At 39.5% G+C, this 23535-nt stretch overlaps 1 protein-coding gene across 1 annotated transcript in view; it reads right to left on the minus strand.

Moving 5' to 3' along the window:
- Positions 1-1070: 1070 nt before the first annotated feature.
- The window catches only part of LOC139411825 (trichohyalin-like), a 30411-nt gene continuing 7946 nt past the window's right edge, over positions 1071-23535 (minus strand). The window contains exons 4-9 of the mRNA XM_071158566.1: positions 7478-7579; positions 6428-7207; positions 6174-6242; positions 5973-6047; positions 5394-5471; positions 1071-5300 (exon numbers count right to left, since the gene is read on the minus strand). Of these exons, the coding sequence (XP_071014667.1) occupies positions 4042-5300; positions 5394-5471; positions 5973-6047; positions 6174-6242; positions 6428-7207; positions 7478-7579 (2363 nt within the window). The 3' untranslated portion in view covers positions 1071-4041. The remainder of the gene's footprint in view (positions 5301-5393; positions 5472-5972; positions 6048-6173; positions 6243-6427; positions 7208-7477; positions 7580-23535) is intronic.

Genomic DNA, 23535 nt, shown 5'->3' on the forward strand with positions numbered 1-23535 from the left:
AGCCTCCTCTCCTCACCTCTCACCAGCCTCCTCTCCTCACCACTCACCTGCCTCTTCTCCTCACCTCTCACCTGCCTCCTCTCCTCACCTCTCGCCAGCCTCCTCTCCTCTCCACTCACCTGCCCCTCTCCTCACCTCTCACCAGCCCCTTCTCCTCTCACCAGTCCCCTCTCCTCACCTCTCGCCAGCCTCCTCTCCTCACCTCTCACCAGCCTCCTCTCCTCACCACTCACCTGCCTCTTCTCCTCACCTCTCTCCTATCTCCTCTCCTCACCTCTCGCCAGCCTCCTCTCCTCTCCCCTCCTTCATCACCAACCTTTCCTTCTCATCACCCCTCACCCTGAACGTCCTCACTCTTTCCTTCTCATCACCCCTCACCAGTCTCCTCTCCTCACCTCTCACCAGCCCCCTCTCCTCTCCTCTCCCCTCCTTCATCACCAACCTTTCCTTCTCATCACCCCTCACCCTGAACGTCCTCACTCTTTTCTTCTTTCCACCCCTCACTTTCTAACTCATTTCTCCTTCTCCCTCACCTTCTAACTCATTTCTCCTTCTCCCTCACCTTCTAACTCATTTCTCCTTCTCCCTCACCTTCTAACTCATTTCTCCTTCTCCCTCACCTCCCTCATTTCCATCACTTATGTTTTAGTGGTGTGTGTGTTTGGAGTATTCAGGAGTTGTGTTTTTAGTGGTGTGTGTGTGTTTGGAGTATTCAGTAGTTGTGTTTTAGTGGTGTGTGTGTTTGGAGTATTCAGGAGTTGTGTTTTAGTGGTGTGTGTTTGGAGTATTCAGGAGTTGTGTGTGTGTGTGTGTGTGTGTGTTTGTGTGTAGGTTACCATTCCATGTAAAGTGCAGTGAGCCTCAGTGAAAAGCTCTGTATAAAAAACATGTATTATTGTTAAGGTGTGGCTGCCACTTCCTGTCTGAGAGAAGGTGTTAGACTTAGACATGCCTGTGTATAATGTCATCACACAAACCCCAGCATTCAACACACACAACCCCCCCCCCCCCGTCCTGAATAGACTGTGTGTGTTACAGGGAGTCAGACAGGAAACCAAGAATATGACAACTGCCTTTAAATTAACATTTATAACTTTCATCAGAAGAAACTTCACAAACAATTATTATATATTATTTACGGTTTCAGGAATTCCAGTGTCTTGACCCATGCTAATCCTGGTCAACAATACAATAGACAAATATCTCAACCACTCCAAATAATAACAGAACACCAAAAGTAGTGACAATGTTGACTTTTAGTCTCTGTCTCAATGACCTCATTTACAGTACAGTCCACATGTCTGTACAATCACTTCAGAGTCTGGGGTTAGAAACCATGTGGAGTCTGGTCTGTTGTCACGATCATCGTAGTGAGGAAACTAAAGCACAGTGTGAAGATATATTTTTAATGTAAGATGAATGAACACGAAGTACACTAAACAAACCAACAACATGACCAATAACGCCACTGAGTACAAACATGCAACATCACATAGACAATCACCCACAGATTACCCAAGGAATATGGCTTCCTAAATACGGTTCCCAATCAGAGACAACGATAAACAGCTGCCTCTAATTGAGAACCACTCTAGGCAACCATAGACATACAAAACACCTAGACTAGTAAACAACCCCATAAACATACAAAAACCCTAGACAGGACAAAAACCCTAGACAGGACAAAAACCCTAGACAGGACAAAACCCTAGACAGGACAAAAACCCCAGACAGGACAAAAACCCTAGACAGGACAAAAACCCTAGACAGGACAAAAACCCTAGACAGGACAAAACCCCTAGACAGGACAAAACCCCTAGACAGGACAAAAACCCTAGACAGGACAAAAACCCCAGACAGGACAAAAACCCCAGACAGGACAAAACCCCTAGACAGGACAAAAACCCTAGACAGGACAAAAAACCCAGATAGGCCAAAAACCCCAGACAGGACAAAAACCCTAGACAGGACAAAAACCCCAGACAGTACAAAACCCCTAGACAGGACAAAAACCCCAGACAGGACAAAAACCCCAGACAGGACAAAAACCCCAGACAGGACAAAACCCCTAGACAGGACAAAAACACAACAAACCACCCCTAGTCACACCCTGACCTAACCAAAATAATGAAGAAAACAAAGATAACTAAGGTCAGGGCGTGACATCTGTAGACCTCTCACTCTTCTCAACATTAAATAACTCTTACGGACAGATTGGTTTGGAGCCAGAGTCTCGTGTGGATCAGAAGACTGTGTTGGCTTCCACCAGTCTTCAGGTGTCAGATATGGTGACTTATTACACCAGCTTGGTTCAACCAAACCACAAGGAGCCATTTAAATGTCGTAAATCATTAAATCAATAAACGATCAACGAACCGTGACTACGTGGTGCACAAACACAAAACAATATCCCACAAACACAAAACAATATCCCACAAACACACAACAATATCCCACAAACACAAAACAATATCCCACAAACACAGGTGGGGAAAACTGTTATTTAAATATGATTCCATATTAGAGACAACGATTACCAGCTGTCTCTAATTGGGAACCATACAAAACACCAACCAAGAAAATATAAAAGTAGGAGACAAAAGTTTCAACATGAAACAATTTGAATAAGAACAGGAAGTAGTGTGTGTTAGATACAGTATGGTTCTCTGTTCAATAGTAGACCTCCTCAAACACTGAGTAAAAGTCTCACTCAGATCTTTAGAGTTCTCAGTCTCTGACTCCGCCCGCTGACCTCCTGACCCCCCACAACCCTCTCCATTCTAAAAGGCTGCAGTGCAAAGGTCAATAATCTACGTTGGTTTGGAATTCTGTGTTAAATCTCATCAATATCTTTACAGACCTCCCTCCCTCTCTCTCTAGACAGTGTAAAAGGGGGGAAACGTAATCCGTTTTCAACTGAATTTATTCAACTGAAATGTGTCTTATGCATTTAATCCAACCCCTCTGAATGAGAGGGGGGGGGGGCTGCCATAATCGACATCTGCGTCTTCGGCGCCCGGAGATCATTTGGTTAACTGCCTTGCTCAGGGGCAGAAGTACAGATTTTGACCTAGACAGGATCAGTATTCTGACCTGTTTTCCCACCATGACACTCATCACAGGACAGAGTATCAGGTTGTTCTAGACAGGATCAGACAGTATTCTGACCTGTTTTCCCACCATGACACTCATCACAGGACAGAGTATCAGGTTGTTCTAGACAGGATCAGACAGTATTCTGACCTGTTTTCCCACCATGACACTCATCACAGGACAGAGTATCAGGTTGTTCTAGACAGGATCAGACAGTATTCTGACCTGTTTTCCCACCATGACACTCATCACAGGACAGAGTATCAGGTTGTTCTAGACAGGATCAGACAGTATTCTGACCTGTTTTCTCACCATGACACTCATCACAGGACAGAGTATCAGGTTGTTCTAGACAGGATCAGTATTCTGACCTGTTTTCCCACCATGACACTCATCACAGGACAGAGTATCAGGTTGTTCTAGACAGGATCAGACAGTATTCTGACCTGTTTTCCCACCATGACACTCATCACAGGACAGAGTATCAGGTTGTTCTAGACAGGATCAGACAGTATTCTGACCTGTTTTCCCACCATGACACTCATCACAGGACAGAGTATCAGGTTGTTCTAGACAGGATCAGACAGTATTCTGACCTGTTTTCCCACCATGACACTCATCACAGGACAGAGTATCAGGTTGTTCTAGACAGGATCAGACAGTATTTTGACCTGTTTTCCCACCATGACACTCATCACAGGACAGAGTATCAGGTTGTTCTTGCATTGTCAGATAAATATAATGTGATTATCTCTAGCTTCTCCAATCCCTCCATGAAAAAGTCATCTCATCTCTAACCTCGTTGTCAGGCCAATTCAGTGAAATGGTGAACTAGGTTACATATTCCCAAACATTCCTCAGATCTTCATCAGTTCTCCATGTCTTCTTCCTCTCTCTTCTTCTACCTCTCCATGTATCCCAGCACTTCTTCAGGCTGGTTACAATAACTCATTTACACATTAACCACAGTCTTTCTATCAGTGTCTCTATCTCTCCATCCCTTTCCACAATCACTCTATCCTTCTCCTCCATCTCTCTATCCTTCTCCTTCATCTGTCTATCCTTCTCCTCCATCTGTCTGCTGAACTCCCTCTGCATCTTTGTCTGTGAGATCATGATGTTCCTCTGTAACTCAGGCAGGACTATCTTCATCAGGTTTCTCTCTGCTTCAACTCTGGCCTCTCCTTCATAGTTCTCCATCATCTCCTCTATCTCCTGTCTGTGTCTCTCCTCCATCTCCCTCCTCTCATTCTCTCTCTTCTCTCTAAATCTCTCCAGCTTTCTCTCCATCTCCTCCCTCCTATCAGACTCCCTCTTCAGCTCCCTCTCCAGCTCTCTTTTCTTCTCCTCATCCCTCTCTTCTTTCACCTGTCTCTCCAGTTCACTGGTTCTTTCACTGAGTGTTCTGATATCTCCCTCATGTTCCTGGATCACTCCCTCTATCTTTATCAGAGAGTCCTGCAACTCCTTCTGAAGCCTCTCTCTCAAGTCTCTCTCATCCCTCTGTTTCCTCTCTCCTCTCTCTCTCTGGATGTTTCCCTCCATCTCTCTAACCTGGTCCTCTGCCTCCTGGTAGGTCTGACTGCTGTAGAATCTCTCTCTGTTTCCTGCCACCATCTCCTCTACCTGATCCAGCAGCTCTGATACCTGAGTGCCATGGGCCCTGTCCTTAATGTTGAGGACGTGGTACCTGCTCCCACTTTTCTCCACAAGCTGCTGGAGGTCCTGACTTCCTGTTTGGAGAAACTCCTCAATGCTCTGCTCTTTCAGGCCATCATCATGGGTGAATAGAATCACAATGTGTCCCCAACAACCCTCCCCAAACATCTCCTCTATTCTCTCCAGCACCCCTCTCTCCTCCCCCTTAGAGGGCTCCACTGGTATGACCAGGAGGAAGGCGTGGGGTCCCGGGGCAGACAGACGGACACAGAGCCCCACATCGTGTCTCATCTCCTCCAGAGAGAGTCCAGGACAGAACCAGTCTGGAGTGTCCACCAGCACCAGCCGTCTCCCACACACGTCCCCCTCTCTCCTCTTACTCCTCTGGGTCACTGCAGAGGGGCTGGCCTGGGCCCCAAACTCCTCTCTGCCCAGGATGGTGTTTCCTGCTGCACTCCTCCCAGCCCCAGTCCTCCCCAGCAGCACCAGTCTCAGCTCAGACACACTGGGAGACACTGGGGAGTCTGGACTGCTGCTCTCTCCTCCCACTGCAACACAACACACAGCACTGATCAACACTCTGACTCTCTGGAGGATGTACAACAGTGTCTAATATAATATCATCTACATCCATAACTCACTATCTGGAGGAATAAACTCCATGCTGTTTCTCCTCCTCAGTGGAAGTGTGGGGTCTGTATCTGAGGTCTCTCCTCCCACTGTAACAACATAGAGAACTGGTCAACATACTGACTCATCAGAGACACATTTAAAACATAGTATAAACAAACTACAAATACATTACACATCATAGTGAAATATAAATTACTGGAGAAAATAGAGAATATCAAGATTGATGACAGTTTGAGACAATATTGACAACTCACGAAGTGAAGGATGGTCCTCTATAGATTAGAAACAGTAGGAGACAACAGGACAATATTGATAACTCACTAAGTGAAGGATGGACCACTATAGACTAGAAACAGTAGGAGACAACAGGACAACATTGAGAACTCACTAAGTGAAGGATGGTCACTATAGACTAGAAACAATAGGAGACAACAGGACAATATTGATAACTCACTAAGTGAAGGATGGTCCACTATAGACTAGAAACAGTAGGAGACGACAGGACAACATTGAGAACTAACTAAGTGAAGGATGGTCACTATAGACTAGAAACAGTAGGAGACAACAGGACAATATTGATAACTCACTAAGTGGAGGAAGGTCCATGCTGTCTCTCCTCCTGACTGGGAGTATGGAACCTGTATCTGACGTCTCTCCATGTTCTAGAATAATAGAACAACCATTTAGAATGGGAACATTTACCTCAGTGACACATGAAGGCACATAGACCTACTGAAGGGGAGTTCTGGGTTTCTACTGAAATGTTAAGTATCACATATCTCACTCACCAATCATCTGGGCTGAGATCTCTCTTCTCAGTCTCTCTACCTCAGTCTTCATATCACATATCTGTTGAGCTGAAATAACAAAGGAGGACTAGGATCTGAATTCTGTGTTAAAGACTTTAGACAGAAATATGATGCAGAGGGAAAGTATGAAGTGATGGACAACAATATTCACAACTCAGTGGAGAGTCGACAATAACCTGAGAATTGAGGAAAGTACAGAAGACTAAATGTATTAATGGTGTGAATAATCTCACCCAGTTCAGCATTTTCATTGTTGACATCCTCCACCTGTTTGTCTCTCTCCTTTAACTGCTTCTCTCTCTCCTCTAGTAGGTTGTCTTTCTCTTCTACTTCCTGTCTCCTCTCTTCTACTTCCTGTCTCCTCTCTTCTACTTCCTGTCTCCTCTCTTTTAGTTCATTTTCTTTTCCCTCCAGTAGTCTGTCTCTCTCTTCCAGTAGTTTCTCTCTCTCTTCCAGTACTTTGTCTCTGTCTTCCAGTAGTCTGTCCTTCTCTCCCAGTCTGTGGTTCCTGTCCTCTAGTTGAATGTCTCTATCCTTTAGTTGTTTGACTCTCTCTTCTAGTAGTCTGTCCTTCTCTCCCAGTCTGTGGTTCCTGTCCTCTAGTTGAATGTCTCTATCCTTTAGTTGTTTGACTCTCTCTTCTAGTAGTCTGTCCTTCTCTCCCAGTCTGTGGTTCCTGTCCTCTAGTTGAAGGTCTTTTTCCTGCAGTAGGACTCTGAAGTTCTCTACTTGGCTGTTCTTGTCCTGCAGGTTCTTTCTCAGAGCCTCTAGTTGAATGTCTCTATCCTTTAGTTGCTTGTCTTTCTCTTCCAGTTGCTTGTCTTTCTCTTCTAATAGTTTCTCCCTCTGTTCCATTATCTGGTTCTTCTCCTCCAGGAGTCTCTCTTTGTTTCTCACTTCCTGGGTCATATCATCCAGTTGTGTGTCTTTCTCTCTCACTTCCTGGGTCATATCATCCAGTTGTTTGTCTTTCTCCTCTAGTTGATTCATCATCTCTTTAAACATCTTCAACTCTGAGAGAAATTAACATATTTAATTGGTTGTTTGAATAAGTAATGTATTAATTAATTCAATAGTATGTCTATAAAGACATTATCATTTGATGGAGGTGGTACAATTATTAGTAATTATTTCCTCCAGTCAACAGTTATCTGAGCTGAACCAATCATCAACTGGTCTATTGACTATTTGATACATTACAAATGAATTAGTCTGAAAAACTGAATGACATCACTCATGTTCCCTGATTCAATCCTCTCTCCTCCAGACTCTCTCATACTTACCAAGCTCACCAGCTGATGCCTCCCTCTTCAGCTTGTTCTCCTGGGTCTCACGTTGTAAATACCATGATCCTGAGTCTGTGGTGTAAAACAGAGAGGTGAGTTCTGTGTGGTAGACGACATCACTATATACAGAAGAAACAGGACCAATCAGATTTCTCCTGTCACTCAAGCCTAGTTTGTGATAACCAGCATTGGGCTCTATGTCAGATACAGGATATTGTGTCAGGAGGCAGGGTTCTATGGAATATACATTCAGTAGAATGTGAAGAACATCTATACATCTTAATACAACCTACCTTGAGAACATTTGGGGAGAGTATTGATAAATGTAAAGAAACTGATTTAATTTGTAGCCTTGAAGAAGACACACTGCTGTTCACAAGGCCTGTAGTTTTTATAGTATCAGATTAACACTCTGGTCTGTTCTTTGTCTTGTGTTATTGGTTGTCAATAAACAAAACAGACAAATAAGTAATTACTCACCCTCATCTGATCATCCATTATCCAAGATGGAGAGTCATGAATAATGATCATGTAAAACAGAATGCATTAGTTATTATTGTTCATTGAATTTCTGTCTCATTTCATAATTTAATAAAATACCATACATCATATTGGAATGACTGTTCATCACATTCATTACTAATGTACATCTAGGGAAAGGGATGTAAGCAGTGCTACTATTGGAACAGTCTAAACATCACAGAATGATTCATACTGGGACATCAAACTGAATTCAAGCTGATTCCATGTTCATTTTGGAGTGTGAAATGTTGTTCTCTATGGCAGATATATAGTGGGAGGACTATGTGAAATATTGACCTCTATAGCAGATATATAGTGGGAGGACTATGTGAAATATTGACCTCAATGTCAGATATATTGTGGGAGGACTATGTGAAATATTGACCTCTATGACAGATATATAGTGGGAGGACTATGTGAAATATTGACCTCTATAGCAGATATATAGTGGGAGGACTATGTGAAATGTTGACCTCTATGACAGATATATAGTGTGAGGACTATGTGAAATATTGACCTCTATAGCAGATATATAGTGGGAGGACTATGTGAAATATTGACCTCTATGGCAGATATATTGTGAAAGGGAAAGGAAAGGGGGATACCTAGTCAGTTGTCCAACTGAATGTATTCAACTGAGATGTGTCTTCCGCATTTAACTCAACCCCTCTAAAATGTTGAGCTCTACAACAGATATTTTGTGGGAGGAATATGTGAAATGTTGACCTCTTTGGCAGATATATTGTGGGAGAACTATGTGAAATGTTGACCTCCATAGCAGATATATTGTGGGAGGACTATGATATGAAAATTCTGGATAATTTGAAGGACATCTATACATCTTAATCCAACCAACCTTGAGAACATTTGGGGAGAGTATTGATAAATGTAAAGAAACTGATTTATTTTGTATCCTTGAAGAAGACACACTGCTGTTCACAAGGCCTGTAGTTTTTATAGTATCAGATTAACACTCTGGTCTGTTCTTTGTCTTGTGTTATTGGTTGTCAATAAACAAAACAGACAAATAAGTAATTACTCACCTAATACTGATCATCCATTATCCAAGATGGAGAGTCATGAATAATGATCATGTAAAACAGAATGCATTAGTTATTATTGTTCATTGAATGTCTGTCTCATTACATATTTAATCAAATACCACACATCATATTGATATGACTGTTCATCACATTCATTACTAATGTACATCTAGGGAAAGGGATGTAAGCAGTGCTACTATTGGAACAGTCTAAACATCACAGAATGATTCATACTGGGACATCAAACTGAATTCAAGCTGATTCTATTTTCATTTTGGTGTGTGAAATGTTGACCTCAATGGCAGATATATAGTGGGAGGACTATGTGAAATATTGACCTCTATGACAGATATATAGTGGGAGGACTATGTGAAATGTTGACCTCTATAGCAGATATATAATGGGAGGACTATGTGAAATATTGACCTCTATGGCAGATATATAATGGGAGGACTATGTGAAAGGGAAAGGAAAGGGGGATACCTAGTCAGTTGTCCAACTGAATGTATTCAACTGAGATGTGTCTTCTGCTTTTCACTCAACCCCTCTAAAATATTGACCTCTATAGCAGATATATAGTGGGATGACTATGTGAAATATTGACCTCTATGGCAGATATATAGTGGGAGGGCTAAGTGAAATATCGACCTCAATGCCAGATATATAATGGGAGGACTATGTGAAATATCGACCTCAATGCCAGATATATTGTGGGAGGACTATGTGAAATGTTGACCTCTGTGGCAGATATATATTGGGAGGGCTAAGTGAAATATCGACCTCAATGCCAGATATATAGTGGGAGGGCTAAGTGAAATATTGACCTCTATGGCAGATATATAGTGGGATGACTATGTGAAATATTGACCTCTATGGCAGATATATAGTGGGAGGACTATGTGAAATATTGACCTCTATAGCAGATATATTGTGGGAGGACTATGTGAAATGTTGACCTCTGTGGCAGATATATAATGGGAGGACTATGTGAAATATTGACCTCTATGGCAGATATATAGTGGGAGGACTATGTGAAATATTGACCTCTATGGCAGATATATAGTGGGAGGACTATGTGAAATATTGACCTCTATAGCAGATATATTGTGAAAGGGAAAGGAAAGGGGGATACCTAGTCAGTTGTCCAACTGAATGTATTCAACTGAGATGTGTCTTCCGCATTTAACTCAACCCCTCTAAAATGTTGAGCTCTACAACAGATATTTTGTGGGAGGGATATGTGAAATGTTGACCTTTTTGGCAGATATATTGTGGGAGAACTAAGTGAAATGTTGACCTCCATCGCAGATATATTGTGGGAGATCTATGATATGAAAATTCTGGATAATTTGAAGGACATCTATACATCTTAATCCAACCAACCTTGAGAACATTTGGGGAGAGTTTTGATAAATGTGAAGAAACTGATTTAATTTGTAGCCTTGAAGAAGACACACTGCTGTTCACAAGGCCTGTAGTTTTTATAGTATCAGATTAACACTCTGGTCTGTTCTTTGTCTTGTGTTATTGGTTGTCAATAAACAAAACAGACAAATAAGTCATTACTCACCCAGTACTGATCATCCATTATCCAAGATGGAGAGTCATGAATAATGATCATGTAAAACAGAATGCATTAGTTATTATTGTTCATTGAATGTCTGTCTCATTACATAATTTAATCAAATACCACACATCATATTGATATGACTGTTCATCACATTCATTACTAATGTACATCTAGGGAAAGGGATGTAAGCAGTGCTACTATTGGAACAGTCTAAACCTCACAGAATGATTCATACTGGGACATCAAACTGAATTCAAGCTGATTCCGTTTTCATTTTGGTGTGTGAAATGTTGAACTCTATAGCAGATATATAGTGGGAGGACTATGTGAAATGTTGACCTCTATGGCAGATATATAGTGGGAGGACTATGTGAAATATTGACCTCTATGGCAGATATATAGTGGGAGGGCTAAGTGAAATATCGACCTCAATGCCAGATATATAATGGGAGGACTATGTGAAATATCGACCTCAATGCCAGATATATTGTGGGAGGACTATGTGAAATGTTGACCTCTATGGCAGATATATATTGGGAGGACTATGTGAAATATTGACCTCTATGGCAGATATATAGTGGGAGGACTATGTGAAATATTGACCTCTATAGCAGATATATAGTGGGAGGACTATGTGAAATATTGACCTCTATGGCAGATATATAGTGTGAGGACTATGTGAAATATTGACCTCTATAGCAGATATATAGTGGGAGGACTATGTGAAATATTGACCTCTATGGCAGATATATTGTGAAAGGGAAAGGAAAGGGGGATACCTAGTCAGTTGTCCAACTGAATGTATCCAACTGAGATGTGTCTTCCGCATTTAACTCAACCCCTCTAAAATGTTGAGCTCTACAACAGATATTTTGTGGGAGGGATATGTGAAATGTTGACCTTTTTGGCAGATATATTGTGGGAGAACTATGTGAAAAGTTGACCTCCATCGCAGATATATTGTGGGAGATCTATGATATGAAAATTCTGGATAATTTGAAGGACATCTATACATCTTAATCCAACCTACCTTGAGAACATTTGGGGAGAGTATTGATAAATGTAAAGAAACTGATTTAATTTGTAGCCTTGAAGAAGACACACTGCTGTTCACAAGGCCTGTAGTTTTTATAGTATCAGATTAACACTCTGGTCTGTTCTTTGTCTTGTGTTATTGGTTGTCAATAAACAAAACAGACAAATAAGTCATTACTCACCTGATCCTGATCATCCATTATCCAAGATGGAGAGTCATGAATAATGATAATGTAAAACAGAATGCATTAGTTATTATTGTTCATTGAATTTCTGCCTCATTACATAATTTAATGAAATACCATACATCATATTTGAATGACTGTTCATCACATTCATTACTAATGTACATTAGGGAAAGGGATGTAAGCAGTGCTACTATTGGAACAGTCTAAACATCACAGAATGCTTCATACTGGGACATCAAACTGAATTCAAGCTGATTCCATGTTCATTTCGAAGTGAGAAATGTTCAAGTCAAAAGCAGATATATTGTGGGAGGACTATGTGAAATATTGACCTCAATGCCAGATATATAGTGGGAGGACTATGTGAATTATTGACCTCTATAGCAGATATATAGTGGGAGGACTATGTGAAATATTGACCTCAATGCCAGATATATAGTAGGAGGACTATGTGAAATATTGACCTCAATGCCAGATATATAGTGGGAGGACTATGTGAATTATTGACCTCTATAGCAGATATATAGTGGGAGGACTATGTGAAATATTGACCTCAATGCCAGATATATAGTGGGAGGACTATGTGAATTATTGACCTCTATAGCAGATATATAGTGGGAGGACTATGTGAAATATTGACCTCAATGCCAGATATATAGTGGGAGGACTATGTGAAATATTGACCTCTATAGCAGATATATAGTGGGAGGACTATGTGAATTATTGACCTCTATAGCAGATATATAGTGGGAGGACTATGTGAAATATTGACCTCAATGCCAGATATATAGTGGGAGGACTATGTGAAATATTGACCTCAATGCCAGATATATTGTGGGAGGGCTAAGTGAAATATCGATTTAATGCCAGATATATTGTGGGAGGACTAGGTGAAATATTGACCTCAATGCCAGATCTATTGTGGGAGGACTAAGTGAAATATTGACCTCAATGCCAGATCTATTGTGGGAGGGCTATTGTATGTCAAATCTGGATCATTTGAAGAACATCTATACATCTTAATCCAACCTACCTTGAGAACATTTGGGGAGAGTATTGATAAATGTAAAGAAACTGATTTAATTTGTAGCCTTGAAGAAGACACACTGCTGTTCACAAGGCCTGTAGTTTTTATAGTATCAGATTAACACTCTGGTCTGTTCTTTGTCTTGTGTTATTGGTTGTCAATAAACAAAACAGACAAATAAGTAATTACTTACCAGATTCTGATCATCCATTATCCAAGATGGAGAGTCATGAATAATGATAATGTAAAACAGAATGCATTAGTTATTATTGTTCATTGAATTTCTGCCTCATTACATAATTTAATGAAATACCATACATCATATTGGAATGACTGTTCATCACATTCATTACTAATGTACATCTAGGGAAAGGCATTTAAGCAGTGCTACTACTGGAACAGTCTAAACATCACAGAATGATTCATACTGGGACATCAAACTGAATTCAATCTGATTTCGTGTTCATTTTGGTGTGTGAAATGTTGAGCTCTATAGCAGATATATAGTGGGAGGACAATGTGAAATGTTGACCTCTATAGCAGATATATAGTGGGAGGACTATGTGAAATGTTGACCTCTATGGCAGATATATAGTGGGAGGGCTATGTGAAATATTGACCTCTGTGGCAGATATATAGTGGGAGAACTATGTGAAATATTGACCTCTATGGCAGATATATAGTGGGAGGACTATGTGAAATATTGACCTCTATAGCAGATATATAGTGGGAGGACTATGTGAAATATTGACCTCTATGGCAGATATATAGTAGGAGGACTATGTGAAATATTGACCTCTATGGCAGATATATAGTAGAAGGACTATGTGAAATATTGACCTCTATGGCAGATATATAGTAGGAGGACTATGTGAAATATTGACCTCTATGGCAGATATATAGTGGGAGGACTATGTGAAATATTGACCTCTATGGCAGATATATAGTGGGAGGACTATGTGAAATATTGACCTCCATAGCAGTTATATTGTGGGAGGACTATGATTTGAAAATTCTGGATAATTTGAAGAACATCTATACATCTAATCCAACCAACCTTGAGAACATTTGGGGAGAGTATTGATAAATGTAAAGAAATTGATTTAATTTGTTCCCTTGAAGAAGACACACTGCTGTTCACAAGGCCTGTAGTTTTTATAGTATCAGATTAACACTCTGGTCTGTTCTTTGTCTTGTGTTATTGGTTGTCAATAAACAAAACAGACAAATAAGTAATTACTCACCCCGTACTGATCATCCATTATCCAAGATGGAGAGTCATGAATAATGATCATGTAAAACAGAATGCATTAGTTATTATTGTTCATTGAATTTCTGTCTCATTACATAATTTAGTAAAATACCATACATCATATTTGAATGACTGTTCATCACATTCATTACTAATGTACATCTAGGGAAAGGCATTTAAGCAGTGCTACTATTGGAACAGTCTAAACATCACAGAATGATTCATACTGGGACATCAAACTGAATTCAAGCTGATTCTATTTTCATTTTGGTGTGTGAAATGTTGACCTCAATGGCAGATATATAGTGGGAGGACTATGTGAAATATTGACCTCTATGACAGATATATAGTGGGAGAACTATGTGAAATATTGACCTCTATGACAGATATATAATGGGAGGACTATGTGAAATATTGACCTCTATGACAGATATATAGTGGGAGGACTATGTGAAATGTTGACCTCTATAGCAGATATATAGTGGGAGGACTATGTGAAATATTGACCTCTATGGCAGATATATAATGGGAGGACTATGTGAAATATTGACCTATATGGCAGATATATAATGGGAGGACTATGTGAAATATTGACCTCTATAGCAGATACAGTGCCTTGCGAAAGTATTCGGCCCCCTAGAACTTTGCGACCTTTTGCCACATTTCAGGCTTCAAACATAAAGATATAAAACTGTATTTTTTTGTGAAGAATCAACAACAAGTGGGACACAATCATGAAGTGGAACGACATTTATTGGATATTTCAAACTTTTTTAACAAATCAAAAACTGAAAAATTGGGCGTGCAAAATTATTCAGCCCCCTTAAGTTAATACTTTGTAGCGCCACCTTTTGCTGCGATTACAGCTGTAAGTCGCTTGTGGTATGTCTCTATCAGTTTTGCACATCGAGAGACTGAATTTTTTTCCCATTCCTCCTTGCAAAACAGCTCGAGCTCAGTGAGGTTGGATGGAGAGCATTTGTGAACAGCAGTTTTCAGTTCTTTCCACAGATTCTCGATTGGATTCAGGTCTGGACTTAGACTTGGCCATTCTAACACCTGGATATGTTTATTTTTGAACCATTCCATTGTAGATTTTGCTTTATGTTTTGGATCATTGTCTTGTTGGAAGACAAATCTCCGTCCCAGTCTCAGGTCTTTTGCAGACTCCATCAGGTTTTCTTCCAGAATGGTCCTGTATTTGGCTCCATCCATCTTCCCATCAATTTTAACCATCTTCCCTGTCCCTGCTGAAGAAAGCAGGCCCAAACCATGATGCTGCCACCACCATGTTTGACAGTGGGGATGGTGTGTTCAGCTGTGTTGCTTTTACGCCAAACATAACGTTTTGCATTGTTGCCAAAAAGTTCAATTTTGGTTTCATCTGACCAGAGCACCTTCTTCCACATGTTTGGTGTGTCTCCCAGGTGGCTTGTGGCAAACTTTAAACTACACTTTTTATGGATATCTTTAAGAAATGGCTTTCTTCTTGCCACTCTTCCATAAAGGCCAGATTTATGCAATATACGACTGATTGTTGTCCTATGGACAGAGTCTCCCACCTCAGCTGTAGATCTCTGCAGTTCATCCAGAGTGATCATGGGCCTCTTGGCTGCATCTCTGATCAGTCTTCTCCTTGTATGAGCTGAAAGTTTAGAGGGACGGCCAGGTCTTGGTAGATTTGCAGTGGTCTGATACTCCTTCCATTTCAATATTATCGCTTGCACAGTGCTCCTTGGGATGTTTAAAGCTTGGGAAATCTTTTTGTATCCAAATCCGGCTTTAAACTTCTTCACAACAATATCTCGGACCTGCCTGGTGTGTTCCTTGTTCTTCATGATGCTCTCTGCGCTTTTAACGGACCTCTGAGACTATCACAGTGCAGGTGCATTTATACGGAGACTTGATTATTTATCATCATTTTTCAATTAGGTCAACATTGGATCATTCAGAGATCCTCACTGAAGTTCTGGAGAGAGTTTGCTGCACTGAAAGTAAAGGGGCTGAATAATTTTGCACGCCCAATTTTTCAGTTTTTGATTTGTTAAAAAAGTTTGAAATATCCAATGAATGTCGTTCCACTTCATGATTGTGTCCCACTTGTTGTTGATTCTTCACAAAAAAATACAGTTTTATATCTTTATGTTTGAAGCCTGAAATGTGGCAAAAGGTCGCAAAGTTCAAGGTGGCCGAATACTTTCGCAAGGCACTGTATATAATGGGAGGACTATGTGAAATATTGACCTCTATGGCAGATGTATAGTGGGAGAACTATGTGAAATATTGACCTCAATGGCAGATATATAGTGGGAGGACTATGTGAAATATTGACCTCTATGACAGATATATAGTGGGAGAACTATGTGAAATATTGACCTCAATGGCAGATATATAGTGGGAGAACTATGTGAAATATTGACCTCAATGGCAGATATATAGTGGGAGAACTATGTGAAATATTGACCTCTATAGCAGATATATAGTGGGAGGACTATGTGAAATATTGACCTCTATAGCAGATATAGTATGGGAGGACTATGTGAAATATTGACCTCTATGGCAGATATATTGTGGGAGGACGAAGTGAAATATTGACCTCAATGGCAGATATATAGTGGGAGAACTATGTGAAATATTGACCTCTATAGCAGATATATAGTGGGAGGACTATGTGAAATATTGACCTCTATAGCAGATATAGTATGGGAGGACTATGTGAAATATTGACCTCTATGGCAGATATATTGTGGGAGGACGAAGTGAAATATTGACCTCAATGGCAGATATATAGTGGGAGAACTATGTGAAATATTGACCTCAATGGCAGATATATAGTGGGAGAACTATGTGAAATATTGACCTCTATAGTAGATATATAGTGGGAGGACTATGTGAAATATTGACCTCTATGGCAGATATAGTATGGGAGGACTATGATTTGAAAATTCTGGATAATTTGAAGGACATCTATACATCTTAATCCAACCTACCTTGAGAACATTTGGGGAGAGTTTTGATAAATGTAAAGAAACTGATTTAATTTGTATCCTTGAAGAAGACACACTGCTGTTCACAAGGCCTGTAGTTTTTATAGTATCAGATTAACACTCTGGTCTGTTCTTTGTCTTGTGTTATTGGTTGTCAATTAACAAAACAGACAAATAAGTAATTACTCACGTTGTTCTGATCATCCATTATCCAAGATGGAGAGTCATGAATAATGATCATGTAAAACAGAATGCATTAGTTATTACTGTTCATTAAATGTCTGTCTCATTACATAATTTAATGAAATACCATACATCATAATAATATGACTGTTCATCACATTCATTACTAATGTACATCTAGGGAAAGGGATGTAAGCAGTGCTACTATTGGAACAGTCTAAACATCACAGAATGATTCATACTGGGACATCAAACTGAATTCAAGCTGATTCCATGTTAATTTTGGAGTGTGAAATATTGACCTCTATAGCAGATTTATTGTGGAAGGACTATGTGAAATATTGACCTCTATAGCAGATATATTGTGGGAGGACTATGTGAAATATTGACCTCTATAGCAGATATATAGTAGAAGGACTATGTGAAATATTGAACTCAATGCCAGATATATAGTGGGAGGACTATGTGAAATATTGACCTCTATAGCAGATATATAGTAGAAGGACTATGTGAAATATTGACCTCAATGCCAGATATATTGTGGGGGGACTAAGTGAAATATTGACCTCTATGGCAGATATATAGTGGGAGGACTATGTGAAATATTGAACTCAATGCCAGATCTATTGTGGGAGGACTATGTGAAATATTGAACTCAATGCCAGATCTATTGTGGGAGGACTATGTGAAATATTGAACTCAATGCCAGATATATTGTGGGAGGGCTAAGTGAAATATCGACCTCAATGCCAGATCTATTGTGGGAGGACTATGTGAAATATTGAACTCAATGCCAGATATATTGTGGGAGGGCTAAGTGAAATATCGACCTCAATGCCAGATCTATTGTGGAAGGACTATGTGAAATATTGACGTCTATAGCAGATATATTGTGGGAGGACTATGTGAAATATTGACCTCTATAGCAGATATATAGTAGAAGGACTATGTGAAATATTGAACTCAATGCCAGATATATAGTGGGAGGACTATGTGAAATATTGACCTCTATAGCAGATATATAGTAGAAGGACTATGTGAAATATTGACCTCAATGCCAGATATATTGTGGGAGGACTAAGTGAAATATCGACCTCAATGCCAGATATATTGTGGGAGGACTATGTGAAATATTGACCTCAATGCCAGATATATTGTGGGAGGACTAAGTGAAATATCGACCTCAATGCCAGATATATTGTGGGAGGACTAAGTGAAATATCGACCTCAATGCCAGATATATTGTGGGAGGACTATGTGAAATATTGACCTCAATGCCAGATATATTGTGGGAGGACTATGTGAAATATTGACCTCAATGCCAGATATATTGTGGGAGGACTATGTGAAATATTGACCTCTATGGCAGATATATAGTGGGAGGACTATGTGAAATATTGACCTCTATAGCAGATATATAGTGGGAGGACTATGTGAAATATTGACCTCTATGGCAGATATATAGTAGGAGGACTATGTGAAATATTGACCTCTATGGCAGATATATAGTAGAAGGACTATGTGAAATATTGACCTCTATGGCAGATATATAGTAGGAGGACTATGTGAAATATTGACCTCTATGGCAGATATATAGTGGGAGGACTATGTGAAATATTGACCTCTATGGCAGATATATAGTGGGAGGACTATGTGAAATATTGACCTCCATAGCAGTTATATTGTGGGAGGACTATGATTTGAAAATTCTGGATAATTTGAAGAACATCTATACATCTAATCCAACCAACCTTGAGAACATTTGGGGAGAGTATTGATAAATGTAAAGAAATTGATTTAATTTGTTCCCTTGAAGAAGACACACTGCTGTTCACAAGGCCTGTAGTTTTTATAGTATCAGATTAACACTCTGGTCTGTTCTTTGTCTTGTGTTATTGGTTGTCAATAAACAAAACAGACAAATAAGTAATTACTCACCCCGTACTGATCATCCATTATCCAAGATGGAGAGTCATGAATAATGATCATGTAAAACAGAATGCATTAGTTATTATTGTTCATTGAATTTCTGTCTCATTACATAATTTAGTAAAATACCATACATCATATTTGAATGACTGTTCATCACATTCATTACTAATGTACATCTAGGGAAAGGCATTTAAGCAGTGCTACTATTGGAACAGTCTAAACATCACAGAATGATTCATACTGGGACATCAAACTGAATTCAAGCTGATTCTATTTTCATTTTGGTGTGTGAAATGTTGACCTCAATGGCAGATATATAGTGGGAGGACTATGTGAAATATTGACCTCTATGACAGATATATAGTGGGAGAACTATGTGAAATATTGACCTCTATGACAGATATATAATGGGAGGACTATGTGAAATATTGACCTCTATGACAGATATATAGTGGGAGGACTATGTGAAATGTTGACCTCTATAGCAGATATATAGTGGGAGGACTATGTGAAATATTGACCTCTATGGCAGATATATAATGGGAGGACTATGTGAAATATTGACCTATATGGCAGATATATAATGGGAGGACTATGTGAAATATTGACCTCTATAGCAGATACAGTGCCTTGCGAAAGTATTCGGCCCCCTAGAACTTTGCGACCTTTTGCCACATTTCAGGCTTCAAACATAAAGATATAAAACTGTATTTTTTTGTGAAGAATCAACAACAAGTGGGACACAATCATGAAGTGGAACGACATTTATTGGATATTTCAAACTTTTTTAACAAATCAAAAACTGAAAAATTGGGCGTGCAAAATTATTCAGCCCCCTTAAGTTAATACTTTGTAGCGCCACCTTTTGCTGCGATTACAGCTGTAAGTCGCTTGTGGTATGTCTCTATCAGTTTTGCACATCGAGAGACTGAATTTTTTTCCCATTCCTCCTTGCAAAACAGCTCGAGCTCAGTGAGGTTGGATGGAGAGCATTTGTGAACAGCAGTTTTCAGTTCTTTCCACAGATTCTCGATTGGATTCAGGTCTGGACTTAGACTTGGCCATTCTAACACCTGGATATGTTTATTTTTGAACCATTCCATTGTAGATTTTGCTTTATGTTTTGGATCATTGTCTTGTTGGAAGACAAATCTCCGTCCCAGTCTCAGGTCTTTTGCAGACTCCATCAGGTTTTCTTCCAGAATGGTCCTGTATTTGGCTCCATCCATCTTCCCATCAATTTTAACCATCTTCCCTGTCCCTGCTGAAGAAAGCAGGCCCAAACCATGATGCTGCCACCACCATGTTTGACAGTGGGGATGGTGTGTTCAGCTGTGTTGCTTTTACGCCAAACATAACGTTTTGCATTGTTGCCAAAAAGTTCAATTTTGGTTTCATCTGACCAGAGCACCTTCTTCCACATGTTTGGTGTGTCTCCCAGGTGGCTTGTGGCAAACTTTAAACTACACTTTTTATGGATATCTTTAAGAAATGGCTTTCTTCTTGCCACTCTTCCATAAAGGCCAGATTTATGCAATATACGACTGATTGTTGTCCTATGGACAGAGTCTCCCACCTCAGCTGTAGATCTCTGCAGTTCATCCAGAGTGATCATGGGCCTCTTGGCTGCATCTCTGATCAGTCTTCTCCTTGTATGAGCTGAAAGTTTAGAGGGACGGCCAGGTCTTGGTAGATTTGCAGTGGTCTGATACTCCTTCCATTTCAATATTATCGCTTGCACAGTGCTCCTTGGGATGTTTAAAGCTTGGGAAATCTTTTTGTATCCAAATCCGGCTTTAAACTTCTTCACAACAATATCTCGGACCTGCCTGGTGTGTTCCTTGTTCTTCATGATGCTCTCTGCGCTTTTAACGGACCTCTGAGACTATCACAGTGCAGGTGCATTTATACGGAGACTTGATTATTTATCATCATTTTTCAATTAGGTCAACATTGGATCATTCAGAGATCCTCACTGAAGTTCTGGAGAGAGTTTGCTGCACTGAAAGTAAAGGGGCTGAATAATTTTGCACGCCCAATTTTTCAGTTTTTGATTTGTTAAAAAAGTTTGAAATATCCAATGAATGTCGTTCCACTTCATGATTGTGTCCCACTTGTTGTTGATTCTTCACAAAAAAATACAGTTTTATATCTTTATGTTTGAAGCCTGAAATGTGGCAAAAGGTCGCAAAGTTCAAGGTGGCCGAATACTTTCGCAAGGCACTGTATATAATGGGAGGACTATGTGAAATATTGACCTCTATGGCAGATGTATAGTGGGAGAACTATGTGAAATATTGACCTCAATGGCAGATATATAGTGGGAGGACTATGTGAAATATTGACCTCTATGACAGATATATAGTGGGAGAACTATGTGAAATATTGACCTCAATGGCAGATATATAGTGGGAGAACTATGTGAAATATTGACCTCAATGGCAGATATATAGTGGGAGAACTATGTGAAATATTGACCTCTATAGCAGATATATAGTGGGAGGACTATGTGAAATATTGACCTCTATAGCAGATATAGTATGGGAGGACTATGTGAAATATTGACCTCTATGGCAGATATATTGTGGGAGGACGAAGTGAAATATTGACCTCAATGGCAGATATATAGTGGGAGAACTATGTGAAATATTGACCTCTATAGCAGATATATAGTGGGAGGACTATGTGAAATATTGACCTCTATAGCAGATATAGTATGGGAGGACTATGTGAAATATTGACCTCTATGGCAGATATATTGTGGGAGGACGAAGTGAAATATTGACCTCAATGGCAGATATATAGTGGGAGAACTATGTGAAATATTGACCTCAATGGCAGATATATAGTGGGAGAACTATGTGAAATATTGACCTCTATAGTAGATATATAGTGGGAGGACTATGTGAAATATTGACCTCTATGGCAGATATAGTATGGGAGGACTATGATTTGAAAATTCTGGATAATTTGAAGGACATCTATACATCTTAATCCAACCTACCTTGAGAACATTTGGGGAGAGTTTTGATAAATGTAAAGAAACTGATTTAATTTGTATCCTTGAAGAAGACACACTGCTGTTCACAAGGCCTGTAGTTTTTATAGTATCAGATTAACACTCTGGTCTGTTCTTTGTCTTGTGTTATTGGTTGTCAATTAACAAAACAGACAAATAAGTAATTACTCACGTTGTTCTGATCATCCATTATCCAAGATGGAGAGTCATGAATAATGATCATGTAAAACAGAATGCATTAGTTATTACTGTTCATTAAATGTCTGTCTCATTACATAATTTAATGAAATACCATACATCATAATAATATGACTGTTCATCACATTCATTACTAATGTACATCTAGGGAAAGGGATGTAAGCAGTGCTACTATTGGAACAGTCTAAACATCACAGAATGATTCATACTGGGACATCAAACTGAATTCAAGCTGATTCCATGTTAATTTTGGAGTGTGAAATATTGACCTCTATAGCAGATTTATTGTGGAAGGACTATGTGAAATATTGACCTCTATAGCAGATATATTGTGGGAGGACTATGTGAAATATTGACCTCTATAGCAGATATATAGTAGAAGGACTATGTGAAATATTGAACTCAATGCCAGATATATAGTGGGAGGACTATGTGAAATATTGACCTCTATAGCAGATATATAGTAGAAGGACTATGTGAAATATTGACCTCAATGCCAGATATATTGTGGGGGGACTAAGTGAAATATTGACCTCTATGGCAGATATATAGTGGGAGGACTATGTGAAATATTGAACTCAATGCCAGATCTATTGTGGGAGGACTATGTGAAATATTGAACTCAATGCCAGATCTATTGTGGGAGGACTATGTGAAATATTGAACTCAATGCCAGATATATTGTGGGAGGGCTAAGTGAAATATCGACCTCAATGCCAGATCTATTGTGGGAGGACTATGTGAAATATTGAACTCAATGCCAGATATATTGTGGGAGGGCTAAGTGAAATATCGACCTCAATGCCAGATCTATTGTGGAAGGACTATGTGAAATATTGACGTCTATAGCAGATATATTGTGGGAGGACTATGTGAAATATTGACCTCTATAGCAGATATATAGTAGAAGGACTATGTGAAATATTGAACTCAATGCCAGATATATAGTGGGAGGACTATGTGAAATATTGACCTCTATAGCAGATATATAGTAGAAGGACTATGTGAAATATTGACCTCAATGCCAGATATATTGTGGGAGGACTAAGTGAAATATCGACCTCAATGCCAGATATATTGTGGGAGGACTATGTGAAAT

This window comes from Oncorhynchus clarkii, chromosome 6 (genome assembly GCF_045791955.1).
Source record: "Oncorhynchus clarkii lewisi isolate Uvic-CL-2024 chromosome 6, UVic_Ocla_1.0, whole genome shotgun sequence".
In the NCBI taxonomy this organism is placed as follows: Eukaryota; Metazoa; Chordata; class Actinopteri; order Salmoniformes; family Salmonidae; genus Oncorhynchus; species Oncorhynchus clarkii.